This window comes from Pelmatolapia mariae, linkage group LG3_W, assembly GCF_036321145.2.
Source record: "Pelmatolapia mariae isolate MD_Pm_ZW linkage group LG3_W, Pm_UMD_F_2, whole genome shotgun sequence".
NCBI classification, from domain to species: domain Eukaryota; kingdom Metazoa; phylum Chordata; class Actinopteri; order Cichliformes; family Cichlidae; genus Pelmatolapia; species Pelmatolapia mariae.
Window position 1 is genome coordinate 74,177,880 of NC_086229.1, and position 12,765 is coordinate 74,190,644.

At 40.6% G+C, this 12,765-nt stretch overlaps 2 protein-coding genes across 2 annotated transcripts in view; both read left to right on the forward strand.

Moving 5' to 3' along the window:
• The window catches only part of LOC134623951 (zinc finger protein 664-like), a 507,757-nt gene that overhangs the window by 326,233 nt on the left and 168,759 nt on the right, over positions 1-12,765 (forward strand). The gene's annotated exons all lie outside the window — the stretch shown is intronic.
• Positions 6,098-7,425, forward strand: LOC134623936 (P2Y purinoceptor 14-like). Its single transcript, XM_063468937.1, has 3 exons — positions 6,098-6,178; positions 6,284-6,543; positions 6,720-7,425. Exons 1-3 carry the CDS (start codon positions 6,098-6,100, stop codon positions 7,423-7,425), a joined length of 1,047 nt encoding a protein of 348 aa, XP_063325007.1.

Sequence of the window (12,765 nt, forward strand, 5' to 3'; positions counted from 1 at the left end):
GGAATTACTGAGTTTGAATCCACTACAATATGTCCTTTCATCAATATAAAACTGTCCCCAAAATGACCTTTTAATGAATTTAAATGTGATCGATCTAATGCGTTTATTAACTTTTCCTCATTCTATCATTTGCATTCATTTAAACAAAACACACAGCCCATGGTTCTGGATTTGGGTTTACAGATCTGTAAGCCAAACTTTGTCTTTGCCTCACTGAAGGAGTCTACCTGTCCAAGCACTGGTGTCCAGTGAGTGGTCTCTAACTGGTCCCTCAAGGCCCCAGACCTGAGTGCATATATACAATGTGTATTTTGTATATCGTGTTATCAAAAAAATAACAAAAACAAACAAAAAACAACTAGGCATTCATGGAAAAGGGATGAGAACAGGTCGCTGTTTAAATGCTACAATCCAAGTAACCCCAGTGGAGGCGGTTCCATGAACAGGATCTGGACCTTATGGATTTTTTGACACCCAACATCTGGACTAACCTTGACTAACTAGTAGCTCAGTATACCAACAAGAAGTTCCAAGAAGTAACTGCTATCACAATTGGAGCTTTATAAAGTACAAAACAAATGCCAGGGCATGGGGGACCCAGGATATCATGTAAGGGGGAGCTGTGATCATGCTCTCTGAGAGAATAGTGGTTCAGACACTCACCAGTCTTTGGCCTCCATCCTTTTGCTTAACATAATCTTAGGTCATCGTAGTTCAGTGGCTCCCAAACTTTTTTTGCTAGGACCCCCTTTGTTTTACAAGAAAAATGTTTGTGGCCCCCACCACCTAAACACCCCCCTAAACCAGACTTCTTGTGGTTTGAGGCTTTTTTCTGATTGGCTGCTGTTCAAGTGAAGTACTTTCAGATTTCAACTTTGGGGTCAGCATTTATAGAGTGCTTTCTGCTCTATCTGAACACTCAAAGCACTTTTAACTACAAGCCTCATTTAGCCAGTCACACACAAATTCATACGTTTTTTAATCTAAGCGTCTTATCTAACATTCAATCGGATCCACATACATTACAATTGCTAGAAAACCTGCTCTTCCTCTGAGCCTGTATGTTTATAAGAGACAAATGTTAAATACTCCTCAGTGGCGTAGTCCCCTGGTCCAACCACTAGAGCCCCTCAGCCACTTTAGTATGTTATACATTTATATCTGTCTCTCTTCCACAGCATGTCTTTATCCTGTTTTCCTTCTCTCACCCCAACCGGTCGCAGCAGATGGCCGCCCCTCCCTGAGCCTGGTTCTGCTGGAGGTTTCTTCCTGTTAAAATGGAGTTTTTCCTTCCCACTGTCGCCAAAGTGCTTGCTCATAGGGGGTCATATGATTGTTGGGTTTTTCTCTGTATCTATAAAGCGCCTTGAGGCGACTTTTGTTGTGATTTGGCGCTATATAAATAAAATTGAATTGAATTGAATTGAAAACCAGTGACATTTGTGCCTGTGACTCTTGCGATTTTCTGAGTTCTATATATAGTGTGTACATTAGTTATCATTGTAAATAGCACTGGAACAGAAGGGGTGAGCTGCCTTATTGTTTTTCCTTGCAATGTTTATTTCAGTTAGGGAGTTAGGTGTACCGCTTGTCTTATGTTTGGTTTTTGATTTCACATAGGGTTTTAGATAGCACCTCCTCCTGACTTAGCTTGTTTTGTTTGTTATTTTGGCCTTTGTTCACCCCGGAGCTTCATTTTGCAGTGTAGAAAAATAATCCACCATTCACTAAGAAATTGGTTTTCCCTCTGTGAATGGTTTTGGGGACCAGGGTGGGGCAATCTTTTCAAACTTATGTTGCGTTCCCGGGGGTCATATGATTGTTGGGTTTTTCTCTGTACCCATGGAGCGCCTTGAGGTGACTCTTGTTGTGATTTGGTGCTATATAAATAAAATTAAATTGAATTGAATTAAATTATCAAGCTTATAAGTAAACTTTTATTTTTGACTTTTAAATGTGTCCTTAACAGGAAGCATGTAATCATACTCTTAGTCCTCTGTCGGGTTGGGGTTTCATAGTTTCAGTGAGCCTAACCAATTCTGCAGGTGTGCTGCCACCTGCTGGCTGCTTCCAGTTGCTGCTCAGGCTGTTCATCTCTGAGAGGACACTGAAAACATAGCACTAAAATGAAGCTGTGTAATATTAAAGATGAATGTTTATTAAAAGTACCACCAGATCTTAATTATGACTTCAGTGTTGTTCACAGTCAGAAAGTGGCTTTGTTTGGTAAATCAGCTTCAGAGACTGAATAATTGGGGTTTAAACTACATTATTTATAGTCACTCAGTCTCCAGTTTACACCTGACATTATCTCCAGTACTTGTAGTGTTTCTGAACCAGCAAGTTCAGGTTATACTCCCTGTGTTCCTTCTGACCCAGTCAATGTGGATGTTCAAGAAACTGCACAGTGTTTGCGAGCTGGCTAATGCTACACTTCCTGTGACTGAGCATGAGTTGTCTCACCCTGTGTTATCTGAGTTGGTGTCCACAATAAATGTTTGCAAGCCTGGTAAAACCCCTGAGTCAACTGTGTGTGATCCTGCTAATTTAATGATGAGACTCAGTCATGGGGACTCTCTAATCCATAAACTAAATATCCATGAAGCTAATCTTCCTGTGTTTCGCGCTCCACAGAGGCAAAGCCTGCAACTGTATAAGTGTTTTTTTTCTAAAGCCACCCCTGTACCATCTTCTCTGCCTGTTCCTGCTCTGAGGGTGGCTATGGTCCTGCACATTCTCTGGTTGTCAAGCCATTGCTAGCCACCTGCCAAGCACTGAGCCACTGGCCCCACGGTCGGCCTCCAGACCAGCTCCATTGCTGCAGCTGGCCCCGTTTTGTTGCATCTCAGACACCTTCATCTGAAAATCACTGGGTGTACTCAATCAGTAATTAAACTGAAGTAACCCCTGAAGACTACTGCATTGCCACTGCAAGGTGACAAGTAAATTGGTCGACTGCATGTCCAGTGAGAGCAGCAAACTCCAGGAAAAACAAATGAATCATTGAGCACAGGAGACCATTTCAATTATAGCAGAGAGAAGAACCACCAATGCAACCTGCAATGTAGCACCTAACACCAGTGCAACAGAACAAGGAAGAGATAATATACAGGGTGACACTGTGAGCTGATCGACTACAGTAACAAAATAGCAACAGTAACACTGATGCTGTCTATGTGGGAGAGTGTATGTATTGATTTAACTCTCATGTAGATCTTCATGAAGACTGACATCTATGGCACTGATTTTAAATCTCACCCAAAAGCCAGAGGAGTCTCAACACCTGCTGTGCCAGCAACATCCTGCAAAATGTGTGTTTTAGTAAAAACAGACAGATATAAGGATCACAAGGAAGAAGATCTTGTGTTGTGTCTAGTGTCCCTGGTTTGATGTTTGTGCTTATTCCGCTTTTACTGTGTCTCCCTCCCATTTCCGCATTTTCCCTTCGTGTGTATTTATTATGTGTGTTTACCTCTGTTCTTCGTCTGATCATCTGTGTTTCCTTCATGTTTCATGTCTCAGGCTCCATGTTCTTGCTTCAGGTTTTAGTTATGTTTCTTCTTTTTTAAACATACACCTTCACACCATGTTTTGTGTGCTAAGGTCCTCATTCTCATCATGAGGTCATCTGAGAAAAATAGACCAAACACATGACACAAGTAATATTTAGACAACCTGTTTATAACAACTGATCAGAAAATTGCATAGCTGTATTAGAAACATGTTGGCTCTGTTTAGCAGGGAAGACAAGCAGGAAATAAGTCAGAGTGCCTGTTAGTGGTGTGATCACTGTGTGTTTCCTGATGTGCAGCAATACTGTTAAACCAGATGGGCATAACTACTCAAGCAACTTTTCTTGCTCACTGAAAACTGCAGAAGCACAGGTGAGTCTTGCTGGTTGATCATCCTTAAATTGTTTGTACTTCTACATATTTCATGCTTAGCTTAAAAGATCACTTTTAGTGAATACTGACACTCGGAATCGAAATACTCTACACAGCTGCATCAGCATTACAAGTGGCCAGTGTTCAACATTAAAATCTAACATCTAATAATCTAATGTTTGGTATTTCCTGAGGAAATCACAGAGGAGATACAGCTACTGGTTTCACTTTCCTCTTCTTGGCATGCTTTCTGATCATCATAAATATTTGGATACAACTTTTGTTTACACTTCTGGGTGAAACACAAAAGAAATGCCAGTATGAAACTTCGTCCAACATATGTGACTACTTAACTCTCATTGCTCCGATTCTGTCCCATATGTGAAAGTGACTGTATCATGTATATACACACGCTTTATATATCATCACACAGACAATCCCATGTTACAAGCTCTTGATAAGAAGAACATGTTGTAGACCTGGATACATGCAGACAGGATTATAACCAGTTATATGTTGTTATACATGATAGCTTGTAATGCTCAGAGTAAAGAATTGTGGATTGCTACCACTCCCACATCTTGGTCCATGTTGAAATGATTGTTATGATTAGACTCGTGAGAGGAAGTGATTCATTTTTGCTTCCATAAATATAAACTGTACATGAAAGATGACATCAATAATGATTTCTATACTTGCATGTTAAGCTCTCAACTCTGCATTTATTGCTGCAAGACTGTAGGGTGCATCATGTGAAATGAATTTAGTCAAACTGTCAGCAAACTCCTCCAGAAAGCTCCATGTGTTAACAAACGGCTTTGATGCTTGTTCCCTCCTGGAGAACAAGGTGGGTCTGGGCTCGCGCTGGAATAATAGCGCAGGGCAGGATGGCTGCTGTGTTTACTTCTGATTACTCCTCACCCCCTACCCAACCCTGTTGCTTGTCACGTGCTCCATAATGTTGTGCAGTGGACATTTGTGTGCTCTCTGTGGAGAGGAGTTTTTTTGTTTCCTGTTCTCATGCTGTCCACCCACAGGAGCCCAGCATGAGTAGAGGTCCCTTTTCGTACTTTCCCATTGTAGTGTATATTTCAGTGTTTTTCTGTAATGCTACCAATCTCCGACCTGTATCCCCATGTGATGTCTGTGTTGTGTGTGTAAGGTCGGGGGGGGGGGGGGGGGCAACCTGCATGCGGCGAATAAAGCCTTGATTGGCGTCAAAGGAGTTTGCAAAGAAAAGCGTCTGGACTTCTTTAAGTTGCTTGAAGACGTTTCACCTCTCATCCGAGAAGCTTCTTCAGTTCTAAGGTCAAATGGCCGAGAGTCCCAGATTTAAACCAAGTGGGAGTATTCCCCCAAAGAGGGACAAAGGACCCCCTGGTGATCCTCTAATCACATGAGCCAAGGTGTGAAAGTGGGTGTGGGACCTAATCAGCCAGGGTTTCGGGTGAGCTCATTGTGAAACCTGGCCCCACCTTGTCGTGTGAATTCCTGAGGTCAGATGGCCCAGGATGTGAGTGGGCGTTAAGGCGTCTGGGGAGGGAACTCAAAACTGGATTATAGATGGCAGACAGTTGGTGACAGTTGGTGTCGTAAACCACCGCCTCTGTTCAAAGCCTCTGTTCAAAGATGGTCGTAGATGGCCTCTGAGAGGCCATCTACGTCCACTGTGACCATCAGAGGCGGTGGTTTACGACACCAACTGTCTGCCATCTATAATCCAGTTTTGAGTTCCCTCCCCAGACGCCTTAACGCCCACTCACATCCTGGGCCATCTGACCTCAGGAATTCACACGACAAGGTGGGGCCAGGTTTCACAATGAGCTCACCCGAAACCCTGGCTGATTAGGTCCCACACCCACTTTCACACCTTGGCTCATGTGATTAGAGGATCACCAGGGGGTCCTTTGTCCCTCTTTGGGGGAATACTCCCACTTGGTTTAAATCTGGGACTCTCGGCCATTTGACCTTAGAACTGAAGAAGCTTCTCGGATGAGAGGTGAAACGTCTTCAAGCAACTTTAAGAAGTCCAGACGCTTTTCTTTGCAAACTCCTTTGACTACGATGACCTGGATGACTGAGAACCTTCACAGACAAAGCCTTGATTGATTGATTGATTGATTGATGGTAAATCCATTCAAAGAGAGAATAAAGTGGATTTGTTTTTCAGCTGAAGAAGCATGGCTGACTCAACAAATGGGACTCAAATGTGAATGTCTTTCAACCAGACCTGTGATCCAGTTGTCCCATCACTCAACACTTTCTTTGTACTGGTCTACAGTCTGGTGTTTCTGGTAAGTTTCTAATCTTCAGTGCTGTGTTAGAAATTGCTTTAAGGTTCTCAAAGTAATGTATGTACCGAAGTGATGTTCTCCCCATCCTTTCTGTGTCATATTCAGGTGGGTTTACTCCTCAATGGCTTCATCCTAAAGTTTTACATTGGTCAAGCTCAGCAGCAGGCATCAAGCAGTTTGATGGTCTACCTGAAGAACCTGACAGCTGCTGACTTCTTGCTCTGCCTCTCTCTGCCACTGCGCATCGCCCACTGTGGTAGCAAGTCATTCATCATTCAAAGGCTCTACTGCAGCTTTGGAGCTTCAACTGTCTATGTCAACATTTATGCCAGCATCATATTCATGTGTTATATCGCTGCCAATAGGTGAGGAACCACCTATTTCCCTCTACAGTTCATGACAATGTTAAAAACTAAAAACCCTGCATTCCTGATCAAGGTGTAGACATATCATTTTAACTTGATAATGACCTTTGCAAATTTTGTACCACTGTGACTGCTTCGTGAAGTTATCTACTGTCTCCTCTGTCTTATCTATTCAGGTATCTGGAGATCGTCCATCCTTCAGGAACTCATGTCCTGCAGTCACTGCGAACTGTGCACATCATCTCCATCGTCACCTGGGTTTGTCTCCTGGCTCCATCAATTACATATGCCATCCTCTTTTTCATCACCCAGAAACCCCTGACTTTTACCCCAAGCCGATGTTGGCCCCTCTTTAGTACATCAGTTAGTCTGATGTTTAAGATCCTCCACACCCTGTGCACCATCATCTTCCTCTTGGTCTTCATATCCCTGGTCTTCTTCTACTACAGCACCTCCCGCAGGGTGTTGCAGGCACAGCAGACACAGCTGGCCTCCTCCAATGCTGAGAAGCTGGTGAAGTCTCGCAGGAACATGTTGGTGCTGGTCAGCATCTTCTGTGTTTGTTTTGTCCCCTATCACCTCGTTCGACTTCCCTATGTTTTTCTGTTGAACAGCTGCTCTCTTGGTTCAGTGTTGTACTACCTGAAGGAGGCAGCCATCATGCTGTCAGTTTTCAACATCTGTCTGGACCCTGTTGTTTACTTTTTCCTCTGTAAGACTTTTCGGGCCCAGGTGAGAAAGATGTCCAGGAGAGTTGATGATCCAAACGAACAAACAAACAGACAAGAAGAGAGAGAGGAGCAACAGCAACAAGGCAAACCTTGTAAAGAAAAGAGCTCAGACATCAATTTGATGCTCAACTCAACATTTCATGGAGTGTAAGACTTTACAGGATCAGGTGAGCCAGAGAATTGTATAAGTGGGGACCAGCATCCAACAATCAAAAAATAATAGCAAGAGAAGGAAGGAGAAAGTGGATGCTGTTACAGCAACAAGTTCAATGAGCTTTAAGGAAAAGTTTGACAGTTTATAAAAAGTTTAAGATTTACATTTGTTTTGAGAGTCAGATGAGTTCAGTGTAACCAGTGTCAGGGATCCCAGGTCCTCATGAACCACAGGAGTTTGTACTGAGCTCAGAGATCAATAGAAGGCTGACCTCAGCACAAACCCACTTCTACACAAACAACATCAGTGTTCATGTTGTCTGTGTCAGCATTTGTCTATTCAGCTTTTAGGTCGTTCATCCTGCTGATGTAACACAAAATCAAAAATAATGTAATAATGTAATAATACAGAGATGCCGCACAGTTTCATCAGTTGGGAAGCTCTAATACTCATCTGAGGGTCGGAGAAAAGAAACTATTTAATCTGATGGTCTCAAAATCAGAGCAAAAAAAGGAAAAGCATAATAAAAGACCCAGACAGAGGTTAAAAAGAGGAGCTGTTTAAGAGCATAAAAATTCAGGTTTAAATAATCTAATCATTTTACATTTTAGACTCAGTTTTTTCAGAAATCATCATAAAATTAAAGCAGATTCATTTTAAATATTACAATTTTTACTTTCATTTTATTTTTTGTTTCTGTGTGTCATAAATAAAATTTTGCAACCACCCAGACTTTTCAGGCATGACTTAATTCTGTTTACACCTCTGGATCCACAATCAGCCCTGAACAATATGGCCGCTGTGCTCACACGTTATTCTAATAGCAGCAGTCACCACTGTGACTACACTGAAGAGGGCATAAACTGTGGCCTCTACATGTCTGCCTCCATGAACATGATTCACAGTTCAAACTAAGTGAGCTCATGAGCTAATCAGTCCTCACGGGACATTTAGTATCTGTATAAAACTCTTTAACTTTACTTCATCAGTTACATAGACAGGACAACAGTAATGCATTAGAGCATCTATTTATATGTTTGTATGAAGTGCACATATAACCACAGCAGCTACTTCCTGCTCCTGCTACAGCAAGATTTCTCATCGCAGAGCTAATAATAAAGTGTTTCTAGTGTTACAAAGTGTGTGTCTGTTTGGTACCTTGGTATTTAACATCTGTTGTTATTTATGAACAGGAAAGATGATCATAGAGCTGCAGGAACCTGGTGACACTTACTAACATTTAGTTTTTTAAATGATGCTTCATGGGACGTCTGTGCTGTATTATCTCAGCCAGGGTTTTATTCACATAAATAAACAAAGCAAAGCAACAAAATTAAACCTAATCTGAAAAATATCAGCTAAAATAAACACAGTGGCTGAAGCAGCTCAACACAGAAATGACCAGAAATCACACTGCATGTATCTAATAACATGAGCTGGTGTATTTTAGTGTCGACCATGACTTGACAAGATTTTTTTTCTGTGGATCATATTTAGGCTACTTTGTGGTATCACTCCACTAAATGCTCACGCTAAGAGATCTTTTTTAAAAAGGTGTTCTATTTTTATCATCATATGATCTGTAATGACGTGCATTGTGAGCTCAGGAAGTGGTTTGAAAGTCTAAGACCTCGGAGCGTCATGAAGGAGGTCAGAGTTCTCAGCCTTCCTGTGGTTTCCAGCTTTTTGTGATTTGCTGCTGTTTAAGTGAAGAACTTTTTGAACTGCTGATTAAAATTATTTTTACATTTGGTCTGTAATATCTTTGGCCTTACACTTTAACACAAAACTAGACATATGCATTTGTTACCTTTTGAAAACAAAGGTAAGTGAGTGTGTGACCGATGCTTATGAAAATCCACATACCCACCCATTCATTGATTTGTTCCTCCAACATTAAACACGTCCATAAACCAGATGTGAGCAGAGGAGAGAGTCGTAGGATGAGTTCTGAAGATAAATGGATCATCTCAGCAAGAGGTTTACTTCCTTCAACCTTCTGAGATCTCCGCTCTTCCTCCCTCCTTATTTATGAAACAGTCTGCACCACCTATAGAAACACAGAGAAAACCTGGACTGGAACACTGGCCTGACTGGAGTCAACGCTCTACTGAGTAAAAGAGAAAAGAAGAAGAAGAGAAATGGCTTGATGTTTTGTTTTAGGAGAATGTGGTTAGAGGGGTTTAACGGAAGAATCTGACAATAAATATAATAAATACATAAATAAATAAATAAAATCAAGTCATATATGTCAGTAGCTGGCTGGTTATGAGAAAAACAACTAACAAACCTAAACATTAAATCAAAGTGCCACAAGTGCAGCTCAGTGATGTTTTATTTTTAACACTAGGCCTATGTTTCATAGACAGACCGCTCTATCAAACTGCACACTTCCTGCTGGGTCTCTTTCACAAAATGTTTAATTTGAAACTAAGGAAGGAAACAGTTTTATTCATGATACTGTGACATTGCAGAGCAGCTGATGTGATTTTTTTCTCATAAACTGGGGAAGTCAACACTTAGGACAGAACAAAATGGAGGAATTATTGAGTTTGAGTCCACTACAAAATTTCCTTACATCAATATAAAACTGTCCCCAAAAACCTTTTTATGAGTTTAAATGTGATCGATCTAATGCGTTTATTAACTTTTCCTCATTCTATCATTTGTATTTGTTTTAACAAAACACACAGCCCATGGTTCTGGATTAATAGGGTTTATAGATCTGTAAGCCAAAAGTTGTCTTTGCCTCACTGAAGGAGTCTACCTGTCCAAGCACTGGTGTCCAGTGAGTGGTCTCTAACTGGTCCATCCAGGCCCCAGACCTGAGTACATATATACAGCATATATTTTGTATATTGTGTTATCATAAAAATAACAAAAACAAACAAAAAATAAGTAGGCATTCATGGAAAAGGGATGAGAACAGGTCGCTGTTTGAATGCTACACGTGACAGCTAGACAGCCAGCAAACAAAATAGACGAGATCTCCACACAAGGCTTGCTTTTCTTGGTTTTACTGAAGATATTTTTAAGCCTTATCCTTTCTCAAGGCTTGTCTTTGCTATTTCTTAATTTTAACTGAAATATATAGAAAGTGAAAATAAATTGCTAGCTAATACACATCTTAATGACGAACTTAATGATTAGCCTAGCTTAACACGTGCGTTACAGTTGTAACGTGTATGCACTAACTACTGACTTTTGACCAAAAGGCATAACAGCCTTTCTTCCTCTCCTAACTCCCAACCAGAGCCTCCCTGAGCCTGGTTCAGCTGGAGGTTTCTTCCTGTTAATTTTTTCCTTCCCACTGTTGCCAAGTGCTTTTTCAAAAAGGGTTTTGTCTGCATTACTGTTGGGTCATTATCTTACAATATAAAGCAGGTGAGGTGACTGTATGTCAGGACTGCATGTTTTGTCTGTTTTTGTATGTTTACATGTTGTGTATGTAAAACCACAGCAACTCCTTCCTCCACCGATTTCCACTGATCTGACGTCTTGACACTTCAGTGACATTTCTCAGCACAAAGCTAATAAGAGTGTGTATCGACTGTGACAAAGTGTGAATCTCTTTATACCTTGTGGGGGTTTTTTTAATACCTCAAGGGAAATGAGAACACTCTAATACCCTGAACAGTAACAGCAGTGCTATAATCTGCAGTGACATCCTGAAAATTGTCTTTTGCAATGACATCTGGACATCATACTTTATTACCAGACTGACAGCATGCCCAAAGTGATCCCTGCCCCTCTCCTATTGCAAAACAAAAGCCAAACTACAAGCCTAGTTGGATAAGTGGTCAGAAAAAATAAGAAAAGGTATGCAAGCCAGTAGATAGGATGTTAAATCCTCAGAGTGTAACTAAACAACTCAAAGAAAGCTTAGAGTAACAGTTGAAAGAAAATGATATATTTTCTGCACTTTTTCTCTCATGTGGCGAAATGTAAACTGCTGTTCAAAACATTTAGTGTTAAAATCATACATACACAACCATAGCACTTAGACAACACTGAAATGAAAAACACTGAATAAAAAAGTGATGTGGAGTGGGTTAGACACCCACACCAATTTAGTAATTCTCATAAATGCCAATCTGAAAGTGCTGCTGAGCCTGAACCTGATTAACACGCATGTTTTATAATCAGAGATGGTGAGAGCTGCTGTCTCTAACAGTGCGTTCATAATAAGTTAGTGATTTACAGCACAGCAGTGAAAGCTGAGGCAGCAGAGCACCTCCAATGCTACTCTTCCATCAGTTTCCATCAGCTGGTGCAGCTGGTTTTGATGAGCAGGATGACTAAAACAGTTCAAGATAACATCAAAGAGCAGCAAAGAAGGAATGTAGTACTGATCCCCAAGCCTTTAGAAAAAATATGCAGTATAGATAAATCAAAGATCCACACCCCCAAAAGTTCAGATCAAATACAGATTTTCATGGAGGTGGAAATGCTCTGTGCTGCTGTTTTGCTTTGCTTCCAGATTGCATGTGTTTAATTTTACATCTTGTTGAAGAGTTATTGCTATAAGTTATAAGAAAAAAGTGCAGACACATGACTGGTAAGAAAAAGACGTCTCTGTTTCCTGTGGATACAAAGCTGTAAACACAAAGAGGAAATGGTTGCATGTTAGAAGTGTGATCACTGTGTGTTTCAGGATTTGCAAGAATATCATTAGACTGAGAGGACATAACGACTCAAGCAGCTTTCCCTGCTCATTGAAAACTGCAGAAATACTGGTGAGTCTTGCTAGCTGCTCTGTGCACACAGGTGTTTCTTCTACAAACTTCATGTACAGTTATCTGAACAGTTTAACTAAAAGCTCTGCTCATATGTTCTGAGGAAAGATGTACAAAACTAAATTAAACTAACAGCTAAACTGCAGTATTATAAAAACGTGAATGCTACAGACATAAAATCTGAAACTGAACATTTGATACTTCATACAAAAATAACCGTAGTTTCACATAAAAAATGTTCCTCATTTTCATGATCTGTGATAACACATAAATATTAAACATTCACAGTTTTCTTTATTTTTCCACCCAACAACATGAATATTTACTTAATGTAAAATACAAATGTTTCCTTGATTTTCAGTGTAAGGCATTAAGATCTGAACCAGTGTGAAACTTGATGCATTATATGTGACAGCTTAACACCTTGCTCAGATTCAGATATCATTACATGGACTATGGAGCAATGCCATGTTACAATCTCTTTGTAAAACAACAGGAGGAAGTGAATCATTGGTCTTTGATTAACACTAGACTCTATCGAGCCAGATACTTTGAAAGACGGATATGAATGAAAAGGATTAATTTTTCAGCTTCAGGAACA